The sequence below is a fragment of the Mytilus edulis genome, chromosome 8, assembly GCF_963676685.1.
Source record: "Mytilus edulis chromosome 8, xbMytEdul2.2, whole genome shotgun sequence".
Lineage (NCBI taxonomy): Eukaryota > Metazoa > Mollusca > Bivalvia > Mytilida > Mytilidae > Mytilus > Mytilus edulis.
The window spans coordinates 21748057-21772471 of NC_092351.1; the positions used below are offsets into that span (position 1 = coordinate 21748057).

Here is a 24415-nt window from a genome sequence, read left to right on the forward strand (position 1 = left end):
AACAATGACCACTGCCCTTTTCTCGATCTTGATATCTATATCACTAATGGAAAGCTGAATACTAAAATTTATGATAAAAGGGATGATTTTTCATTTCCTATCGTTAATTATCCGTTTTTAGATGGTGACGTTCCCTTGTCACCATCTTACGGTGTTTATATATCTCAACTTGTACGATTCGCTCGTGTATGTAACAATGTTTTAGATTTTAACGAGAGAAATTTATGTATTACTGAAAAATTATTACACCAGGGTTTTCGATATCACAAACTAGTCAAAACATTTACTAAATTTTATCATCGGTATAAAGACATCATTCGTAAATATAGCTCTACATGCAGACTTCTAATACGTTCAGGTATTTCACATCCAATTTTTTATGGAAATATTCTTTATAAAGCACAAAGGTGTCAGTATTCACCTCAGAAACTTACAAAACCTTTGAATAGACTTATTAAGAAGGGATATAATTACGATACTGTTGTCAAGTCATTAAAGATTGCATATTTTGGCGTTAATATTGAGTCACTGATAAGGTCTTTGCATCGGAACTAAACACATTTATTCTAAAAACAGTTGTTGGCATGACACGGATTATGTTCTTCTCATATATGTTATGATGGTATGATACTAAACCCCTAACGGGAAGGATTGTGCCTGAGGTTCATATGATGAAATCATAATCTTTCAGTCAGTTTAATTAAAGTCTGGAGCTGGCATGTCAGTTAACTGCTAGTAGTCTGTTGTTATTTATGTATTATTGTCATTTTGTTTATTTTCTTTGGTTACATCTTCTGACATCAGACTCGGACTTCTCTTGAACTGAATTTTAATGTGCGTATTGTTATGCGTTTACTTTTCTACATTGGTTAGAGGTATAGGGGGAGGGTTGAGATCTCACAAACATGTTTAACCCCGCCGCATTTTTGCGCCTGTCCCAAGTCAGGAGCCTCTGGCCTTTGTTAGTCTTGTATTATTTTAATTTTAGTTTCTTGTGTACAATTTGGAAATTAGTATGGGGTTCATTATCACTGGACTAGTATATATTTGTTTAGGGGTCAGCAGAAGGACGCCTTCGGGTGCGGGAATTTCTCGCTACATTGAAGACCTGTTGGTGACCCTCTGCTGTTGTTTTTTATTTGGTCGGGTTGTTGTCTCTTTGACACATTCCCCATTTCCATTCTCAATTTTATTCTAATGTCTAGGATATGTTTTATTGATGTCTACCTAATGTTTATTTTTAAATAGTCTGTCATCCTTTTTCTCCTTTTAATAAGAAGTTGAGGCATTGAATGGTATAATTACATCTATATGTCAATTCATAAATTCTACTGTTTGACATTGTAATATATATATAGATTAACAATTATCATTTGGAGAGTATGACAATTCACTCGTATCAATGATGGGTTGATATACAAGAAAATGAAAAAAATGAAAGTATATTCAAATTGTATTTGTTGTTTTGGGCTGGTTTTAAATATTTTTTTGTTTGTGCATAAAATTATTCAATCATTTAGGTAAATACATTTAAATGACTAGACAGATTTGAAAATGTTAGATAAAGAGAAGGAAGAGCACATTTTTTGTTAGAACATTGGAATAATATAATTTTCAAGTATGTGGTATAAAGAGGGGAGATAAGTACCTAATACGTTGGCATATTGTTGGCACAATGTTGGCTTATATTTCTTTATTGGCATGAAATATCAATGATATTTTTTTATAAACACTGTTTAAAAAACTTTGAATTATACAAAATACAAAGAATTTTCTAGTTCTAGGCACAGATTATCGTAGTCCTATTTGGTATGACTTTATCATTTTGATTTTTTACTGGGTCCTCAATGCTCTTAGGACACAATCGTTATTCGCTAGATAATTTTTCTTTTGACTTGATTTGAATTTTCATTTAAGTTAGATTAGAATTGTTAAGACTTTTCTATCAAAAATGAGGAGACATTCATGTTAATCTGATTAAAAAATTATATAAAAAATATTTTCTTTTTCATATCAAACATCATGGACTTCACACAAATATCACTAACAAACATAAGAAAAACATTTGTCGTACATCTTACAAATATCAATTAAAAATATTATGTAAAAATGTTTATAAAATATTTCTTTTTTCATATCAAACATGTGCTTCACTCAAATATCACCGACAAACATTTGGAGAACATTTCTAGCATACATCTTACAAATATCTATTAAACATACTATCTTAAAACTATTATGAAACAGTCTTTAACTAATATTTTCTAAACAAAATCGAAAAAATATATTGTTATGATGTTATTGAAATATTACCATTTTTATATTTTTGATTAGGACAAGAAAAGTATATTGATGTTACATCAAAAAGATATTTTATTATACATCAAACCTATGCTTTACATAGATGTAAATCAAAAATGTGTTATAAATATTTCTTTTACACATCTAAAAAATATATATATTAAATGTTATATAAAAATGTCCATCAGATATTGATTGAATATTGCAAAGAAATATCTCCTCGACAAATACAATTGTTCTCATTTATAAAACTGTCTATTTAACGTTTTAAAAACATCAGCAAAGAATATTTATTATTCATTATAAAAAAAATATTTACAAAAAATGTGTTTATATTAGCAATCAAACAATGGGACGAAATATTATTGTTAAAATATCATTAATGCATAATTTATGATGTAAAAAAATGTCTTTAAAATATTTTTTGGTAAATATTTTTGAAAAACATATATAACCAGTCAATAATATCAAGAAAATATTATGTGTTAGCTGGGAAGTGTAGGATTAAAACTTACGATATGCTATGTGAAATTGTCTTAGGATTGCACTTAGGAAATTCGTAAGTATAACACTTAAAACTTAAACTTACGATGTTTTGTGAAATTGATTCCAGAGTTACTGTTCTTGGATTGTTATACCAACAAGGAAGTTTAAAGAAAAAATATATCAAAATGAATATAAAGTGCGAGGACTGTTCTAACAAAATTTATACTCCAAGTTACTGCTTACAATGTCATAACCCTTATTGTATCGGATGTCAACGTGTTCATAGTCAGAGGTATAGTAATCACTTTTTCGAACTTCCAACGTTTGACTTCAGCAAAACAATATGTGAAATTCATTACCACGAACGATTCATCTCTTACTGTTGTAATTGCAATGTAATGTTATGTATAGATTGTGTAAAGTTGAGTTTAAGTCACAATACTCACAACGTTATCGATTTATGTGAAGTAAAGAACGAGCAAAAGAAAGTGGCCGCGAAAGAACAACTTGGCATTCGTGCAATTCTAAAGGCTACTCGTTATGAAATCGACAAAAGGGAGATCAAATTCAGACAGTTTAAAAAGCAATTAACAGATATAGTTGACCGTTTCCCTTACGGTAGCAGGTATAGTTTAGGGAAACAAGAAATGATCGGTCGAATGATATTGAATTGGCATGCTATAGAAACTCACCCACCACTAGAGCTTGGTATATTGTTTAAGCAAATAAAACAGTTGAGGGCAGCTCAATATGTTTATGAAGAAATACAAAACGCACAAACCAAATTGATGTCTATTTATGGAGATGAACAATTTATATCACTATTCATTCAGTACCAGAATGCCGTTGAAATATATACAAATACTCCGGCAAAATGCGAAGAAGATCCAGACTTGGAAATATGGTCCGAGCAGACATCGGATGTGGACACAAAGAATCCACACTTCACCATTCACATAGTGTAAGTGCTTTTGATTATTTGTTTTACATATATGCATGACGGAGAGAAGACAATTAAGAAACCTTTGATAATGAGAAGTCAATGTTTGCTATCCAATTTTATAATAAATGTTAAAATTGAGAATATGGAAATGGGGAATGTGTTAAAAGAGACAACAACCCGAGCATATATACATGAATCGATATATCAGAGGCGGATTTAGGGGGGGGGGGCAGGGGTCCGGGCCCCCCCTTTTTGGGAAAAAAATTGGTTGCTTATATAGGGAATCACTGAAGCGTGACGGGAGCGGCCCCCTCTTAGGTCAGTCAGTGGGCCCCCACTTATGAAAATTTCTGGATCCGCCACTGTATATACGAAGTACAAAATGTATACAAATTATTTATTGCGGCAACATACGAAAATACAAAAAAAGAAGAAACAAACCATCATTAATGAAAGAAAACAAGAAAACGAAGTCAACAGATTTGAGTAATTTGGGTGATCCGAGAGGGTAAGCCCGTTCGAAATAACCCATTAGCATTCGTTATCTGTCATTTAATTGACCTTATGCATCATTCAACTTGAAAGTCTCACCTTAGAAGTTTAAACAATAAATGAGCAATATTTTGATGAGTGCGATACGAGGTTGTAATGAGCCTACTTTAAAACTTTAAAAAAGTTACTTTTACAGACCGCAATTAAGATGAATATTAAAACGATATTCATAGGGTAACAGATACCATAGACTTTGTCTTTAGATTTTATTTATGCAAATGTTCATTGTAAAATGTAGTACATATACATGAAACCAATTAACAATTTAGAAAGGTTACAAAACCTACAATGACGACGAATCCAACAGTGAAAGCACATGTACAACAAAAAGAAGAAAGCTTGACGACAATATCACATCTAAAAAGACAGGAATTTCAGTGAGTTACTTACTTCCTTAACATAAAATATAGTAAACGATCGATTTCATGTACATAAATTAATATGAATTTGACAATGTGTGCATACTCTAGGACATGTTAGACGTGAACTAAAAAAATATCTTACTAGTAGAGTACAAGTTACCGTCAGAAATTATTAGTTTAATATTTCTAATAATTTGTTACAGGAACTTTTATTGAAAATATTAGTAGGACATTAATAAGAGGGGTTTCAAAATGGTTTATCAACCATAAAATGGGCTTCACAAGAAAAAAATACGCACGAAAACGGGGTTAGAGGTGTGCTGATATTTGCGGGAACGTAATAATTTACTCACTCACTCTGGCGGTAATAGGTACATGTCCGATGACCAGTTACAGTCACTTTTTAATCTTGCTATTAAAAAACAGAGTTTATATTTCATCGGTGGTGTTGTTGTTTTTTGTTGCTTTTGTATAACTAAAAAAAAAGAGTGTACGTCAATTGAACCCATTCCATAATCTGTATGACCATACATTTTCAAGGTTTCTTTTCCACTTTGAATAGGAACTTTATGTAAATTGAACCACTTGCACTGTATTCAAGAGACTTATAGATTTAATTCTGAAATGTATAAATCTTTTGAAATTCACTTGAAAGAAATTTCACTTATAATAACGTCAATTCTAATTCGAATTACAATGCGTGTCAAATTCGCTTTACTGTCCTAACGACGTTAACTATTAATTCGCATTATCAATTGATTATTTATAATTTAATTCGAATTACAATTTAAAAAGTGTCCATACCACCGTTTAATTCGAATCAATGCGAATTGGATAATGCGAATTAGCCAATTCGAATTTGATTCGAATTAAAAAAAGTGTGTGCACGCGATTAGTGAATTCGATTCGTATTCGATCCGAATTCTCGAATCAAATTAACGTGTGAACGAGGCATCAAATTGTCTCAGAACGGTATATTTTTTTTCTAATTAATCTAGGACATCAAAAAGCGTGTACGTTATGTCCCCAAATTGCAGCTGACGATAAATGGTAAATGACAGTGACTGGTCTTCGATCAGTACCACGTAAAATCATTCGATGTTTGGGAACGAGGTAGATCTCTTTTCATAATTTTGGCTTCACACCTTGAACGTTTTTTTTAAATCATTCAAGATGGACATCTTGCATGGTGAAAATTATCCCCAAAAGATAGCTTTTACAGTAAAATGTATCCGCAAAAACAGAATTGTATACATGTAACAATAGCCAATGAGACCACTCTATGAACACAGTTTTAACAGACATCTTACCAAAAGATAAACATTAATGACCCATTCACATATAAGTTCCTACCCATTGTTATATTACCTCCGTGAAATTGCAACCCATTGATATGTTTGACATTCCCAAAAAGCGACCCGCACCAGCTGCACGTCTGTGTCTACCATTTATATAGAAAGAGACCCCCCCCCCTCCAAAAAAACAAAACAACAACAACAAACAAACAAACAAACAAAAAAAAAAACAAAAACAAACAAGTGAAATAAAAGTGAAAAAATAAAACAAAAGTGAAAAAAAGGTTTGAGACTTATCACTTTTGTCGTCATTACATTTTGTACGTAACAGATACATGTATGCAGTGTCTTTTCTTTTTGTGCGTCTTAAAACATGGAGTGTGTTTTCGTAGACAATATTTTCTATACTGTTCAATTTCATGTGGTTTTTAATAGTACTTTGTAAAAAAAATAACCAATTTGAATAAACATTTAAGAAAAAGAGACGAATTTGGTACTGGTGTAACATCCAGAATAGGTAAAACAGAGAACATACCAGTACAACAAGACGGAGGGGAACAACTTAAGACAGATCTAGAGTTTAGGTTAAAATCAGACGAATCACGGTAAGTTGTACTCAGTCTGTCAGTAAAACGATATAAAATGACAATTGAAAACTTACAAGGTGACGTAAGCAACTATATACAACCAACTGTACGGCCTTCAACAATGAAAAAACCTTTACATTATAACCAGCAATAAAAGGCCCCAGCATGAAAAATATGAGACAATTCAATTGAGAAAACTAACAGCCTACATATGTAGTTTATAAGAAAACAATTTACGATAAACAAAAAACAAAAATGACAGCCATGAACCAACGACAACAACCTAACAACAGCCTCCTGACTTCTTAAATTTCGAGATACAATTATCAATTCCACATGTTAGTAAATTTGTAGTATCCCGTATCCGGGGCGCAATGCATTGTAGTTCCTTATGTCGATTGGCATATTTCTCAGGAGAAATGATTTTTCATATTGTATATTTGGGAAAATAAGTTTGCAAATGCATTATGACGTCTGAATTCTAGTAGTCTCGACTTGTTAAAATTTTCTTTGTGTTAAGTTTGATTTTGAAAAATTGTAGAAAGAAACAAGAACTAGCTTCAGGGCTTACTGACAGAGCTGTACAAAAACAAAGAGAAGAACTGACACAGTTGAAATCAAAACTAAATTCAAAAACAGTCGAAGCACAGTAAGTACAAAATGTAATACCTTCTTTTTATGAATACAGTTATATTGGACTATTATACCCTGAGTCAACAAGTATATTTCCAAAAGATGTTAAACAGATTTTGTGGAATAAAACTTTTGAATGAAATACTTGTATGTAGATAAAACGCGATTGTAATGAACGCATGCACTTTACTTAGTGCTACTTCCATTATGACATCGTATAGACTAAACTAGACGTAACAAGAAAGCATAAATTACATAGTTTATTCGAAACTGATTTAAATATTGCATTTCTTTCTTTATAATATTCGTTGAGACCTTACAAATTTGGATACCTTGCCCTAAGTAAGTGATTTTTTTTCTCATCACTTAACGTCCATCGTTGTTAAAACGTTTACAAAAATATACTCCCTTGAAACTATTAAACCAAACATTACCATACTTAGCAAAAATCGTTGTTATAATATTTAGTTATAAGTTTGTGTTCCATTAATAGATATAGGAAGATGTGGTATGAGTACCAATGAGACAACTCTCCATCCAAGTAACAATTAATAAAAGTAAACCATAATAGGTCAAGGTACAACCTTCAACATGGAGCCTTGGCTCACACCGAAAACCAAGCTATAAAGGGCCACAAAAATTACTAGTATAAAACCATTCAAACGGGAAAAAAAATGTTCTAATTTATATAAAAACGAAAAACACATATGAACCACAAAAACAGATGACAACCACTGAACATCAGATTCCTGACTTGAGACAGGTGCAAACAATTACAGCGGGATTAAACGTTTTAATGGTACAGCACCTTTATTCTTATCCGAAACAATAGTGTAACATCACAAAATAGAAAGACATACTATAAAATATCAATTGAAAGGCTTAACTAAATCAAAAAATGAAGTAACACAAATTTACACACAATTAACGAATACATTTGATCTGTGATACAATACAAATACATAGTTAATAAAAAAAAAAATGGATGAAAAATAAGGTAAAAGGTAAATTAATTGGTTTAAACTAAGGTAAAAGTATAAAAACCCTGTGAAATGTAACATTTTGTTAAACAATTTTAAGAACATCAACTTTGAAAAAAAAATTACGTAAAATTATATGATAGGTAAATAAAAATAATTTTGTTGTAAAGTATACTTCTTCTTCTGTGTGTATAATCTTCCGTTTAGGAATACCAAGAAATTTATTTGTAAATCAATAAAATATAATTCATATTGCCGATCTTCTATGATGTTTCTAACTTTCTTAGAGCATTCGTTATGACACATTTATGTGCTGTAACGATACAGAGTAAATAGGGAAAACAAACTTATGACTAAGATTGGTTGTAAGTATACTGAATTTTTCATGACTTACGATCAATCTTAGTCGGAAGTCTTTTTTTGTGAAACCGACTCCAGTATCTTAAAAAATTGTATAATCATATGAAATGTATTTCAGATTGTTGAGAGAAACATTAGAACTTACTTCTAGAAACATACAAAATTTAAAAGACAAGTGCGAGGGAAAACATATGGAATCTGTATCTCTTATATGTCAAAGACCAGCATCGTTAAATAATTTGAAGGAAGTTGAACACATGGTTTCTAATAACGAACAGTGTTTAGTAGCTTTGTTGAAAACGTTCAATGAGAAAAGCAGCGCTAGCGGGTCGTAAGTACAACATGATACCATAACTATTTTTTTTATCATTTTTTTTAATACAATACAGGAGTCAGTTAGAATTTACAGACTCAAACAGTGAAAAATTGACATATAAATGGAGGCCCTCTAATCGTTTAATGAAGCTTTGATTACCGAATTTATAATTGATAAAACATAATAATTATATTTCTTTATTTATTGTCATATATTAAGTACAATTGTACTTGTGACATAAACAAAAGTAACAACAACAATAAAATAACTAAGTTGAACACACACAACACACACATATATATATATATATATTTCTCTAATTCTTCGTCAATTTATCCCTTTCTGCACCCATTGTATAAACAAAATTTAATCAACGTGTGGTTCGTTTGATCTCAGTACTTCATTGGTTAGAATCAGATTATGACGTCGAATTTTCTTGCTTTCCTCTGAATTTCCCATTGTGATGGCATGAAAAATGCGACCATGCCTGATGACGTCACATAGAAAGAACACATCTTTTTGCAGATCATTCGAAAAGGAATAAGTTTGCCTGCATGATGTTAGATAATCATTAGAGAAACAGATTCCACCACCAAATCTCGTGTAATACGATATTTATCCACTCTCGACAGTTAAATTTTAAATATTTAAAACGCTCGGGCAAGCCTGCGTTTTTGAAAATTTAACTGTCTCGAGTGGATTAATATCGTATTACACTCGATGCAGTGGTAGAATCTATATATATAAATGAGTCTAAATTGAAATTTAATGTAAAACAAATTTCGTTGTAGAAGGGTCTAAAAACAGCACAAACAACATATTCCAAAAGACCAAAAATGTGAAAAAGTATATTTAAACAAAACGCATTTGACTAACAGGTCGAACAACTGATGTTCTTTATATATATACTTTTTTTGTCTTTTGGAAAATGTTGTTTGTGCTGTATTTAGACCCTTCTACAACGAAATTTGTTTTACATGCACACGTATAAAAATTGCATTTTTTATCCAACGCAATCATACTCATTAGGTTTGAACGTAGTTTTCAATTTAGACTTGTTTATATATATTTATACAAGTAAAAATAACTAAGGGTCCCCTGTCCTCAGCTCTAAAGGAACCTGTTTTTTCACTTGGTTTATATTTGAAAGATTTAGTAGGACTACTAGCTTTTCAGTATCATATAGATTTGGGAACATAGGATTATGCATTGCAATATCATTAAAAAAAAGTCATTATTAATTTGACAGTAGAGGAGAAAGTGATTTTAATCTTCTAAAATTTTACAAGTTGGACATGTTATATTGTCTCGAAGTATTTTTAGATATCTACCCTTCTCTTTGAGTAAATAATGGTCACTAATTATTTTACTTGTTCTATATTTTGACAGGAAACTATCTTTTGTATATCAATGTGCCTTTTTTTTTGTAGAATCTTTGATAAAAGTGGACAAAGTATAAATTCCTTGTGCATTTTTGTGAATCAAGGTGTTTTAAATGTGTAACTTTCTTTTAGTTATGGGTTTATGTTTTCGATATTTAATCTAGCCCAATACAGAATAGCTTGTGTTTGTATATATTATCTATTGGCTATCTACCAAGTTCAACTTTAACGTCTAAATTAGCACATGTTTTTTAGTACCTATAATATATTTACAGAAATTAACATGAACTTTTTCGAATTATCTATATCTTTGTTTTGGGATTTTAATCTGCCTTTTGCTCTATAATAAACTCATCATAGATACCAGGACTAAACTTTGTACATGTATATACGCCAGACGCGCGTTTCGTCTACAAAAGACTCATCAGTGATAAGAATGATATGTATCCATGTATGATATTTATGCATTATATGTTAAAATTGGTGTAATAAAATAAACAAAAAGAGTACATGATACAATAATAGGGAAATTTCCCCAAAAGGCTGCATGTGATTTTATTGAAAACAGAGCTTTCCTAGCTTTCTTGGCTAAATCTGTTAAACTTGTATTTAGATTTCCATTATTTTATTTTTATTCTATTCAGTAACGTTATCAATTTTTTTCATTGTTGAACCTTACAATGTATGGTTCCAGCTTTGAAGATCTTTGTTCAATGATCATTGTTTTTGTGGTTTTTTTTAGTGTTTAGACATAACTGCCATTTTTCACAGTTATTTAATAAGTTATGTAAGCTATTTTGAAGACCTTCTTTACTTTCGGATAAAATGATAAGGTCATCAGCAAACAAAAGACTTCCTATAGCAGAATTTAATACTCTCTCGCTAGGGTTTTCAAACCTTTATGGACTCTATGCTCAAAATTTTCAACTATGTCATTAATAAATAAATTGAAGGATGTAGGACTAATGCTGTCCCCTTGTTTTACTCCTCGGTCAATGGAAAAGAATCTAGAATGTTTATCATTATATTTTAAAGATGCTTCAGTATGAATAACCTGTTGTTTTATTATTTCAGACATATGTTTCCCTACCCCCATTTTAGCTAATGTATAAAGCATTCCAATTCTCCAAAGGGAATCAAAAGACTTTTTAAGATCTACAATACAGACATAAACTTTTCTTTTATTTTTATGAATATATTTATTAATTAAAGTTTTAAGGATAAAGACACTGTCTGCAGTTCTATGATTAACGCTAAACCCAAACTGGGCATTAGGTATTTTTTCTCCCATAGTTTTAATCATTCTTTGATTTAAGATACTGCTAAATAATTTGGATATACAGTTGATTAAAGAAATTCTTCTGTAATTGCTTGGATTACATTTGTCACCAGATTTAAAGTTATGTATGCAGAATTTCATGAAGTTGGATAGTATCCTGTTTTTAACATTAGATAAAGTTGTCTAGCATATGCTTTGTTAGTTACTGAACAACTAAATTTAATTACCTCATTCAACACCTACATGTATCTGGACCGCTTGCTTTTCCATTTTTTAAGTTTTTATGCCCCACCTACGATAGTAGAGGGGCATTATGTTTTCTGGTCTGTGCGTCCGTTCGTCCGTCCGTTCGTCCGTCCGTCTGTTCGTCCGTCCGTTCGTCCGTCCGTTCGTCCGTCTGTTCGTCCGTCCGTTCGTTCGTCCGTCTGTCCCGCTTCAGGTTAAAGTTTTTGGTCAAGGTAGTTTTTGAAGAAGTTGAAGTCCAATCAACTTGAAACTTAGTATACATGTGCCCTATGATATGATCTTTCTAATTTTAATGCCAAATTAGAGTTTTGACCCCAATTTTACGGTTCACTGAACATAGAAAATGATAGTGCAAATTTCAGGTTAAAGTTTTTGGTCAAGGTAGTTTTTGATAAAGTAGAAGTCCAATCAACTTGAAACTTAGTATACATGTTCCCTTTGATAAGATCATTCTAATTTTAATGCCAAATTGGAGAATTTATTCTAATTTCACGGTCCACTAAACATAGAAAATGATAGTGCGAGTGGGGCATCCGTGTACTGTGGACACATTCTTGTTTATAATACATTTAATTTCAGAGCAAGTAATAGGACTGTCTGTCTCCAGGTTAAAAGAAATATTATCTTCAATATTGTTTAGCTTTTGCTCAATTTTGGTTTGAAAATATCATTAATTTTTGAAAACATTCCTTTTTTTGGAAATGTTTTTTTGTGCTTTCACTGCCCTTTAACATTTCTTTTAAATCTTCATCTCAATCTATATTTTTGTTTTCTAGTGATTTTAGTATTTTCCAGTGTTGAGGTTTTTTATTCATCGAATCTGAAAGTTGATCAAAGGTTTTCTTTTTATATTCTATTGTTTTGTTTCGTTAACTTTCTAAAAGATTTGAGTAAACAAAAGTATTTATGTTTCAGTGAACAGTTAAAGGGATTTTGTCTTAATTCTTTTCCGACTGCATTTATTGACTTTTTATATTCATATACTTCATTATCTGACCATTTTTGTTTCTTTGTTTTGTTTCTTTTAAAGTTTGGTTTACCTCTTACGTGTCTTAGTGTACAAGATTTTTCTGTTTGCATAAAATTAAATCAAGCTTTATACTAGCTGCTTGATCTATCCCATTATGATTTTCACTATATTACTTTTCATTTATAAAAAAATTCAGATGATATGTTTTGGATTAATATATTTTTGGAGTTATCGTTCCATTTATGAAATATTATTGGTTTCCATTTGTCTTCTGGAAAAGGATACTGTATTTCACTTATATTACATTTAAGAAATATTTCAATTTGTGCAGGATCTGAAAGGTAGTTGATTTCATTAGTTTTAAAGTATATTACTGAGGTCAGGAGACTCTTACTTACAAAAGCATAATCCACTGTACTCAGACCATTGGGCGTGAAACATGTAAAATATCCCGAAGAATCACCAATGTTTCTGCCGTTAAGTACACGTAGTCTTGATGACAAGCATATATAATTCTAAAAGATTCTTTCCTTGAGCATTAAGTATTTTATCTTGGTTATTTTTTTTCAAAAATTGATCCACATCATAATTTTGAGGTAATATATTTTGAGAATGTACATCAAATAATTCAGATCATGCTTAATTGCAATCACTCAATGCTCAACTATCAAATTAACAATCTGTGATATCAAATTAATAATCTCTTATAACAAATTGTAAAAATTGAAGTGGCATGGCCCTAAAAGGCTTCCGTACTCAACACAATTTTGTAGCCTTTAGGAGTATTTTGCTTCACCCCAATTGAAGTTGTACTATTTTGGTCAAAAAGGTTTTAATTTGGTTTTGTGAGTTGCATACGATTTTTATTTATGTGTGTGTCTCTCCAGGGTTGTTTACTGTTTCTTTTTTCTTGCTGTTAGTGACCATTTTAAATCGTTCTAGTTTTTATTTACACATTTTACACGTACAACAAAGGAAGATACAATATACACATACCGTTAAAACACTGTCGTAGTCATTTTTTTTATTTATTTATACGTATGAAAGAGAACACAATTTCATGTTTTATTTATATACAATTTTAGTGAGATTCATTACAAAGATCGAGAACTCAAGATAGCCAATGACAAACTAGCACATCTCAACGAAAGGTTAGTATGAGATAGAAATGTGTTCTGTCTGGTTTATATATCTGAATTGGCACTCCATTTTGCATTTTTAATAAACAAGACGGTAGCCATGCTGTCATGATAGGTTTTGATATCTGTTAATTGTATTTGCATTGCATCGTTGCAACCCATACTTGGCAGTGTTAATGGAATTAAAACTTTACCATCAATATGTGTTAACCTATATGTGTGGACGACACGCGCGTCTGGCGAATTATATTTGAAACCTGGTACCTTTTGTTAGCTATTGTTCGTTTTTTTCTCTGTCCTATATGTTCTTCCATTTATATTTGTATTGTAGTCCTGTCATGTAATGTTGTCATTTTAATGTGATATTTTACATTGCCATAAAAGCGGGTGGTTTGGCATGCCACAAAACCAGGTTTAACCCACCATTTTTATCTTGAAACGTCCTGTGGTACTAAGTAAGGAAAATGGCCATTGTTATATACACCTGGAAAAAAGTATTGCAACACCAAATTGAAATTGAATTAAAAAACACACTCATTATTTTTTTGTGATATAATTTGGTAAAATAGAACTAGTTTAACATTATTTAAGTATCACCTGAGTTTAATCAATAAATATCGACTCGATAAGTTTTTATCTGCACATGCAGCTACTGTACCCGTAAACAGCAAAAAAGATGTTTTGATCCTCATTGTTTTCAGCATTTTAAATAACCAAGTTTTTAAAATTATGTGATTGACACCTTATAATGGGTCCTTGACAACTCTTAACTGCAGCAAGATGGCAGATTATCAGCATAAGAGAAGCAGGGATGTCGCTGTAACAACTGCACGCATTGTTGGTCATCACCATTCCACTGAAGTCGTTTTGAGAATAAAAATCAGGCAATAAACGCTGTAAAAGACCTTCCGAGATAATGAAGACCTCCTATACCATTTGCTAGAGAAAATCAAGCATAATGAAGGTTGGTCAGAAGGAAACCCATTGCATACAAGACAATCCTAAAATAAGAGTGGTGGCCATACAAGAGCCTTTTAACAAGAACTGTTCGAGATCAACTCATCGCTACTGGTTACCGTGCGATAATACCATTTCGGAGACCTTTGCTAACGAGCAGACTTACAGTTTTCCGTATCCAATGTAGTGCAGAGCTCGCTAAAGTTGGAAATTAGCATCGTGGAGGAAGATCCAATGTTCAAATGGAATTTGGTTCATCTTGCTTGGCCCGATCGTAGCCCGGCTTTGAACCATATTGAGCTTATATGGGACACTATTGGGCGGAAAGTGAGCGAAAGGACACCCCAGTTCAAACACAACATGAAATAAACAATTCCCTTCATCAGAAATGGTTGCTGCTACCTTAGCAACAAATTACTGTGGATTCATAATTATTCGTTGGATACCAATTTTCGTGGAATTTGTGGGTAAAGGTGAACCACGAAATTAAATGTTCAACGAATAACAAACTTTCTATAGGATTGTATACAGACTTCAGCAAAACCACGAAATTAAATATCCTCGAACATGTAAGATTTCAATAATCCACGAAAATTGGTATCCACGAAAATAAATGAATCCACAGTTGTCGATTTATGGCAGGAATCAGAAGACGTTAAGATGCGGTTATCCGTTTGAATGGAGGCTGCGCACAAAGTACTAATTCTTTGGCGTATAACGATCAACCATGATGTGAACAGTCATCTGAAGATTCATTTTGAAATGTCTGACATTGTTAAGTTCGACTACAGTGAAACTTGTCAAATGCGTTTTTTTGTACAAAAAACACTTCATTTTGTTATTATGACACCCCTTTGAAAAAGGGGGGATATATTGTTATTCTACGAATTTTTTCTTCCACACTTTTTGTCCAGCCGATTTCTCGGAGATGCCTTGACATATATTTATAAAACTGCCCCATAATGACAATCCCCATGTGCAAAGTTGCAGTAAGCATGGAATGGTTCAAGATGGCCGCCGTTTCCATGGAAACGGCAAAAATGTAAAAAACCGAAAAATGGTCCAAATTTAATGAAACTTTCAGAACTAATAACTCATCGTTAGAAGGCGTGACATCCATCTTAAGAACTTTTAAAATGGCTACCGTTGTCATGGAAACGGTCCAAACGTGAAAAAAACGAAAATAAATCCTTAATTAATTCATAGAAAATAAACCGCTACAGATACGGCAAAAAAAACCGTAAGTAGAAAACAGCAGTATAAACTGTAGAATTCATTGCCGTTGGAATTTTTAAGATAGCTGCTGTTACCATGGAGATAACGCTAAAAGTGCACATTGGACCCATATGGTAAAAAACGTCAAAGTAACATTTTCGTACAAATTTTAAGCTCATTCCCGTTTAAATGCTATTGTATTGTCATCTGTCTTCGAAATTTTCAAAATGGCCGCCGTTGCCATGGAAACAGCCTTTAAAAAAAAAAAAAAAAAAAAAAAAAAAAAAAACTCGAAAATTTGAGACAAAATTCTGTGATGAAGACTATGTGCAAAACATCTTCTAGAATATGCTAGAAGAAAACGAATATGTAATTTAACGTGCTTCTTTCTATTCTATACAAAAATCGTGCTCTGAAGAGAAAATCGCCACTGAGAGAGAGAGAGAGAGAGAAACATGAAGAGTACACATAATTGACATTTCTGCACTTGCATTAAAGTACACATCCGTTAATCGAACACCTGCAAAAATATACACATTAGCTGAAATCAATCGATAAGCGTGTAATTAAATTGTACAAGATAAAATACTTGTATCGTGTGATACGCGAGATATTGAAGAATAAAATGAACAGTTAGTATGCCGCTCCGTCAATATATACACATGTTGTCTGTCCAAGGTCCCCTCTAAAAAGAATAGTAATGTACTAACTCCACGATAATATACTTCAGTATCACGTGACAGCACCTTTCTTCCTCAAGCGTGTGTCTAATTTAAGATTTTAAAGAGTTCCCCAACTATAAATAGACATCACTCTTAGTCTACGAGAAGAGAAAAAAAGGGGGGGGGAGGGGGCAAAGGCATGTATACTAGACGTGCCATGTGACTTTGATACACTCAAACTGGTTGCTGCTACTGTGACAATGTCAAGAACGGGGTGACATCCTCCGCTATTGCTTGCAATGGCAAATCTAGTTGAAATTGTGGTTATATAAATCATTTTTTTTAAACATTTTTTTTTCGTTGCAATGCCAATGTTATCGTGAACTATGTTTCAATGATATTATACACATATTTTATTATATTCCATCAAAAAAAAGAAGCTGATTTTTCAAATTTTAAAAAATCAAGGTGTTGCAATACTTTTTTTCCATGTGTATATTATAGTTAGTTTCTTTGTGTTAAATTTTAATGTTGTGTTTCTGTTGTTTCGTAGTTCTATTATATTTGATATGTTTCCCTCAGTTCAAGTTTGTAACCCGGATTTTTTTTCTTTTTTTCTCAATCTTTTTATGAATTTCGAACGGCGGTATACTAATGTTGCCTTTATTTTATAAATGTGCATGCCTTTACATATATTTAACGTGTAATATTGAATGAATAATGATTTAGATTTGTTTAGTCACATCAATACATGATTGTATAAAATAATAAAGTCAAATATGATGCAAGAGAGTTTTTCGTCGCAAGCAATTTTGTAAATGGGATTGGAAAATTATACACTCCAATCAACAACAAAACATTTGACGTGTTTAGATTTATAATTTCAATATATATTTCCATTCCGGAATTTGATTGAGGTTAAACTTGCATTTTTGTTTATCCCAGCATGAAAAATTAGTGATGTCATAAAGCTTACAATACCTATATTTTGCAGCCTTGGTCAATTAGAAAAAGAAAATGCTTCACTCAAGATAGCACTTCATGCTACTAAGCAAGAAAAAGACGAAATGCATTTAAGGTATGAGATGTATAATCACAAAGAATCAAATTTACATTATTAGCTGCATATTGCCAGCTTAAGTTATACCATGTATTACTCAAAATTCAAAAAAAAACTAAACATGCTAAACTCCATTTAGTAAAATGCAGTAATATTTAAATTTTGTTACCATGCAGACAATGTTTTAGATTTTAACGAGAGAAATTTATGTATTACTGAAAAATTATTACACCAGGGTTTTCGATATCACAAACTAGTCAAAACATTTACTAAATTTTATCATCGGTATAAAGACATCACTCGTAAATATAGCTCAACATGCAGACTTCTAATACGTTCAGGTATTTCACATCCAATTTTTTATGGTAATATTCTTTATAAAGCACAAAGGTGTCAGTATTCACCTCAGAAACTTACAAAACCTTTGAATAGACTTATTAAGAAGGGATATAATTCCGATACTGTTGTCAAGTCATTAAAGATTGCATATTTTGGCGTTAATATTGAGTCACTGATAAGGTCTTTGCATCGGAACTAAACACATTTATTCTAAAAACAGTTGTTGGCATGACACGGGTTATGTTCTTCTCATATATGTTATGATGGTATGATACTAAACCCCTAACGGGAAGGATTGTGCCTGATATTCATATGATGAAATCATAATCTTTCAGTCAGTTTAATTAAAGTCTGGAGCTGGCATGTCAGTTAACTGCTAGTAGTCTGTTGTTATTTATGTATTATTGTCATTTTGTTTATTTTCTTTGGTTACATCTTCTGACATCAGACTCGGACTTCTCTTGAACTGAATTTTAATGTCCGTATTGTTATGCGTTTACTTTACTACATTGGTTAGAGGTATAGGAGGAGGGTTGAGATCTCACAAACATGTTTAACCCCGCCGCATTTTTGCGCCTATCCCAAGTCAGGAGCCTCTGGCCTTTGTTAGTCTTGTATTATTTTAATTTTAGTTTCTTGTGTACAGTTTGGAAATTAGTATGGCGTTCATTATCACTGAACTAGTATATATTTGTTTAGGGGCCAGCTGAAGGACGCCTCCGGGTGCGGGAATTTCTCGCTACATTGAAGACCTGTTGGTGACCCTCTGCTGTTGTTTTTTATTTGGTCGGGTTGTTGTCTCTTTGACACATTCCCCATTTCCATTCTCAATTTTAGATAATATTTACCATATTTGCCATACATATATATTTAAATATAACTCTTTGTTGGTATTTTTGTGCAAATTTAGATTACACATGTTTAAAAACACTTCATATTTAATGATAATTGCATAAGATGTAATACTTTTGTAATGTAACGCACAATTTGAGTAAAAACATGTGTTTTATGTTTATAATTACAAATAATTGTTTCACATTAAGGCACTGCGTATCTTACTCTTGAAATTAAAGTTAACCTGTTGCGTTTAATTGCAATGTAGCATTCATTCATTTATTGATGTATAGTATTTGCAAGAAGAGACAACTTCATTCCATATCTTTTTAATGATTTTAAAATTTCAGACCATTAGTACAAGAGAAAGATCGAGAACTCGAGGGTATCAAGAATAAACTCGCATATTTTCAGAATAGGTAAACACTAATAAAGAAGAAATTAAAAATAGTAGCACCTCCAAACAATGTTACTCAATGTTTTTCTTCACATTACATGATTACAGCGTACTTATTGTAATACATGAAACAAGTGTATAGGTATATATACCTTTACAAGCATAAGCATGACAATTCACTTGAAACACATACAGGAAATACTGGCTCGATTATGTGGGCCTCAAACATAAGACTCGGAAATTAATGATAATATTGTTTGAATATATATCTATAAACTACAACACTCCTTTTCATTTCGAAATATTCAATATTCGTGGTTGTCTTGCCTGTTTGTAATTATAAAATGTAGATTACTGACGATTATAAGTTCCACTGGATTTATCCACGGTGCTATAAATGACAACAAGGTTCCTTGTAAACAACGTTTCCCCCTAGTGTTAATAAAAATTTCATTTTTTTATGCACTGAATAGTCTAGTATATTATTTAAAAACATAAAACTAGAAAGTTTATAAGGAGCCCCGCCTAGTAGCGGGACGACCTATAGTTACCAGTCTGTTTGTCATTAACAAATCGTGTTCGCTCTTTATATAGAGAACCGTTATGATTTCAAAGTTCATACTTGACATTAACCAACATCAGAGGATGTGTCATGGTGTATATGTCGTATACATGTTGCGATTGTGTACATGTTATAACATGTACAAAAATATAGTACATGTTATAAGTTGTATATTGCAAAAATACAAGTTATAACCTGTGCAAAAATACCTCGTACATGTTATAACATTTACAAAAATACCTCGTACATGTTATGACATGTACACAATATTGCTTAAACATGGGTTTAACTTGTACAAAATTTATTAAATAAAGCAAAATATACATTTTGAATTTTTTGAATACTAGAAATAAAGAACAATAATCAAAATCCCAGAACTTTTTTTCTTTAAAGGACAGTGATCACAAAGTTTCACCTTTTATTGGTTAGTGACTTGCATGACTTATGTTGGTATAATGCGTTTTGATGTAATTGTATGTATTATATGCAGTACATAGTAATAGCATAGATTTCCCAAATGACAATTGAGTAGATAACTGGTTCAATGGATATTTTGAAGAACGAAGCCTTAAAATTTTGGATAATACCCCTCCCCTCTATTTAGCTAGCACAAATTAAATATCCTCGGCATCTATCTTATTATATGAAAAGACCGCATTATGTGTGTCACTTCTCTTCCTTCCATAATAAATTAATCATCATGTCTTTGTGTCCTCAAGGTACCATGCATAGTTGCATTTATCATCCTCGTTCATGATTATTCCGTTTTGGTTTTTTTTTTGGAAGGAAAAATAAAAGTAAAGGCGGTCGAATATATTGTTTAAAACGTAAACGTTATTTAAATTTGTAGAAAAACAAAAAAAAACGGATTTAAAAAAGGGAGGGGAGTGCTAACAAATTGTCCTGTCTCCCAGTACCTATGACTTTTGATATCTTTCCTGAAATTCTGCAGTCATAAAATATTTTATAAACATTCATCCTACAACAGTTTACATAGTTTGTTCTATAAAAGCCAGAGAGACTCAGAGGAAATTGTTTTCATTGGACGACATTAGGTTATAAATATCTTAAGAAGTTATTGAATCTGCTCATTTAGCATTGGCCTTCAGCATAAGGAAGTTCGCTTCTCAGTTTCAAAGTAATTAACTTTTCAAAACCCTAGTTTATATAGATAGGGGATTAATAAAGGAAGCCAAAGAGCAAAAATAATATAATAGGTCACCGTGCTTGTTTTCGAGATATTAGCCATTGAAATTTTGGCGGGAAAATATTCCCTCTTGGCTTTTCATAGCTTCATCATTGACAACTCGAAGTTCACAAAAACTGTTAAAAAAAGTAATTAAAATTAAGACTTTTACAGATGGCTTCTTATCATACATGTAAAAGATTTACACAAAAAAATGAGGGTCACCGGGCAAATTTTTTTCAAAGCATTCAAATGGATAAAACCAGAGGATTCCGAAAATCTGACAAAAAAACATGACAAGCCAGCTTCCATAAGTAATGTAAATATCTCCAAATTATTAAATTTTTTACTGCTATTATAAGACCATTGCATGAGACGAAAAAAAATATAATATAAAAAATGATGAAAATGTTATTGAGGTAGATTACATCTGTTGTAATTATAGAAACATCTTTATTTTCAAAATTTGTAAAGTTAAAACTATTTTAAAGCAATATTTTGTACATATTTTAACATGTACAAGGTCCTTATGTACATTTTATAACTTGTATTCTTGCATTATTATTCAAGTTATAACATGTACAATAATTTTATGCGTGTTATAACATGTTCAAAAAAGCAACTTGAATACGACATATTGTTATGCGTTTATTTTTCTACATTTTCTAAAGATATAGGGGGAGGGTTGAGATCTCATAAACATGTTTAACCCCGCCGCTTTTTTGCGCCTGTCCCAAGTCAGGAGCCTCTGACCTTTGTTAGTCTTGTATTATTTTTAATTTTAGTTTCTTGTGTACAACTTGGAGTTTAGTATGGCGTTCATTATCACTGAACTAGTATATATTTGTTTAGGGGCCAGCTGAAGGACGCCTCCGGGTGCGGGAATTTCTCGCTGCATAGAAGACCTGTTGGTGACCTTCTGCTGTTGTCTTTTCAATGGTCGGGTTGTTGTCTCTTTGACACATTCCCCATTTCCATTCTCAATTTTATAATTTATTAACAACTTCCTAGGTCAAAGGCCAAGGCCACGGCGTTCTTGAATAATAGTAATTGGGTATGACTTTGACCAAACGTCCTACATATAAAACAATTAAGGCCAAAGAAACCAAAAGGTTTATCAAGTCTCTGGTCTACAATACCCAAAGAAGTGGAAACCTTTGTTTAAACACATGTACGTTGTTTGATAAAATGGAAATCGTCGAATCAATATAAAATGTTTTGCCAATAACGATATTATGGCTTAATACTACAGTGACAGTATTATTTTTTCTGAAGAAATTAGACGTTACATTTTTTTATGATTCGACAATCATTTGGGGATCTCTGTTTATATATCTAATAAAATTCAGATATTAACATGATTATTTATAATAAAGTAATGTTACATGTTTTAGTTGTGGTCAATTAGAAAACGAAAATGTTTCACTAAAGACAGCACTTCAGGGAAATGTGCAAGAAAAGAATGAGTTGATTCTTAGGTAAGGCATACACATTTAGGATTCATAGTAGACCTTATCACATTATTGAGGAAAATACTAGTTATATTTGAGGAATTTTATTCAGAAGTATAAGCAGCTCCCCGGCCATTATTTTGACTTTAATGAAGTGTTGTGTGCATTTAAGCTGGTTGAACTAATATGATGAGAAGATTTATATAACTTTGTATCCAACATGTATACATTTTGAGATATCATACTTTAAAAAATGAAAAGAGCCGAGCCCTTCCTGCAGGTTTTGATAGTTTATTCTATTGTTTGGTGCAAAGTCGTCAAAAACATGTGCTATGTAATTCGATTCTATCGAATGGTTTCACATTTTGTGTGACCTCTTTTATAGCTAACTCAAATAATTATGATCTTTCGAATACAAATTTGTTTTACAAATACTAGTAAACAATTGAATAGCCATTAATTAGTACATGTATTAAAACATTACTAATATCAGATAAACCTAGCATTTCGATGGTTTGTATTTGTATTGTACCTACATGTATGAACTTCATGCTCTGCTCCATGACACTTCTATTTTATATTAATAAAGGGTTTAAATGTTGCTTTATCAAATGCTTTTACAAGTAGTTGAAACTAATTGGGTACTTCGCATTTGTTTACAACGTTTTTACGCAAAAACTCCCCAAAAAAGTTTCATTGGTGTTTCTGTTCAAAACCCAGGTTTAAAAATTAAATTGAATTTTAAAGCCATATATACAGTTTTTTCAATTCATTATACTTAGAGGGTGTGCTGTGTCTATATTGTTATTTTATCTAATCGACACCGTACAATAACTTACATTGAACAACATAAATGTTGGATTACTTCATTTACAGAGTTCAGCATGCTGAAGAGGAAAACGCGAGTATATCGAACAATTTAGAAAAGAAGTCTAGAGAAAACGAAGATTTAAAAACAAGGTAAATATACATGTTGAAAGCAAAATTTTTTCTCGTAAAATATTGATCAACATTAACATTTTGGACCTGTTAACGGTGTGGCAATGTTAATAGAGTTCTAATAAAAAAACGTCTCTCCCTCGTGTTGACAAACTTCTCTATCAATATCAGGCACTTGTTTTATTAACACAATAGAAATAAACTGATCAAAGATACCAGGATTAAATTTTGTAGCTACGCCAGACGCGCGTTTCGTCTAAAAAAACTCATCAGTAAAATTAGCAAGTTATTATCTTTTAAATGTTGGAAACCGAAAAGGTTTGTTATACATTATATAGATATGGTTTACTGTCGGTTACTTTTAGCTACCGAATGACCCTTACTAAGGAAGAGACTGTTTGGCTATGCTGGTGGTACAAATGTGCAGCTATCTGTGTTCTTCTGTAAAATGTTGTTCCTTAACCAAATGACAATCCATAAGACCGTCATTCAAGCCAAACTATACTACAGGTAGCTTTAAGCGCGAATTGAGCTTCAAGGATACCTACACATTTCAAGACATATTATTGAAAGTACTTAGTCAAAATTAAGCATTACATTTTAAAATTGAAATGATCGGCAAACAGCATTAGGAGACAAATTTTCCAATGTCGAAAACCACAGGGTGAAATACTTTGAAACTTTTTCTCAGGTTTAATATTGGAATATGTCAACGTATTACTGATCTTGTGGTAATGATAATCCAATGTATAGCACAATCCCATTTATAGCTAACTATGTCAGGTATGTCATTGTTGTTCAAGGGTTGTCTGTTGGCAGTGTAGTTTTCTCGTGTTTTTTTTTTATTATATATAAACCGGAACGTTGATTTTCCTATTTGAATTGTTTTACACAAGACAAGTTTATACCCTTTATGGTTTGCTGTTCGATGAGCGTAGGCTCCATGTTGAAGGCCGTACTTAGACCTGTCATTGTCATTTGT

General features: G+C 31.8%; 1 protein-coding gene across 1 annotated transcript in view; it reads left to right on the forward strand.

Moving 5' to 3' along the window:
- The first annotated feature begins 2945 nt into the window (after nt 1-2945).
- Nucleotides 2946-24415, forward strand: part of LOC139485066 (early endosome antigen 1-like) — a 28438-nt gene continuing 6968 nt past the window's right edge. The window contains exons 1-10 of the mRNA XM_071269183.1: nt 2946-3748; nt 4552-4659; nt 6416-6544; nt 7068-7175; nt 8618-8830; nt 13778-13843; nt 17660-17743; nt 19249-19317; nt 22438-22521; nt 23371-23454. Of these exons, the coding sequence (XP_071125284.1) occupies nt 2973-3748; nt 4552-4659; nt 6416-6544; nt 7068-7175; nt 8618-8830; nt 13778-13843; nt 17660-17743; nt 19249-19317; nt 22438-22521; nt 23371-23454 (1721 nt within the window). The 5' untranslated portion in view covers nt 2946-2972. The remainder of the gene's footprint in view (nt 3749-4551; nt 4660-6415; nt 6545-7067; nt 7176-8617; nt 8831-13777; nt 13844-17659; nt 17744-19248; nt 19318-22437; nt 22522-23370; nt 23455-24415) is intronic.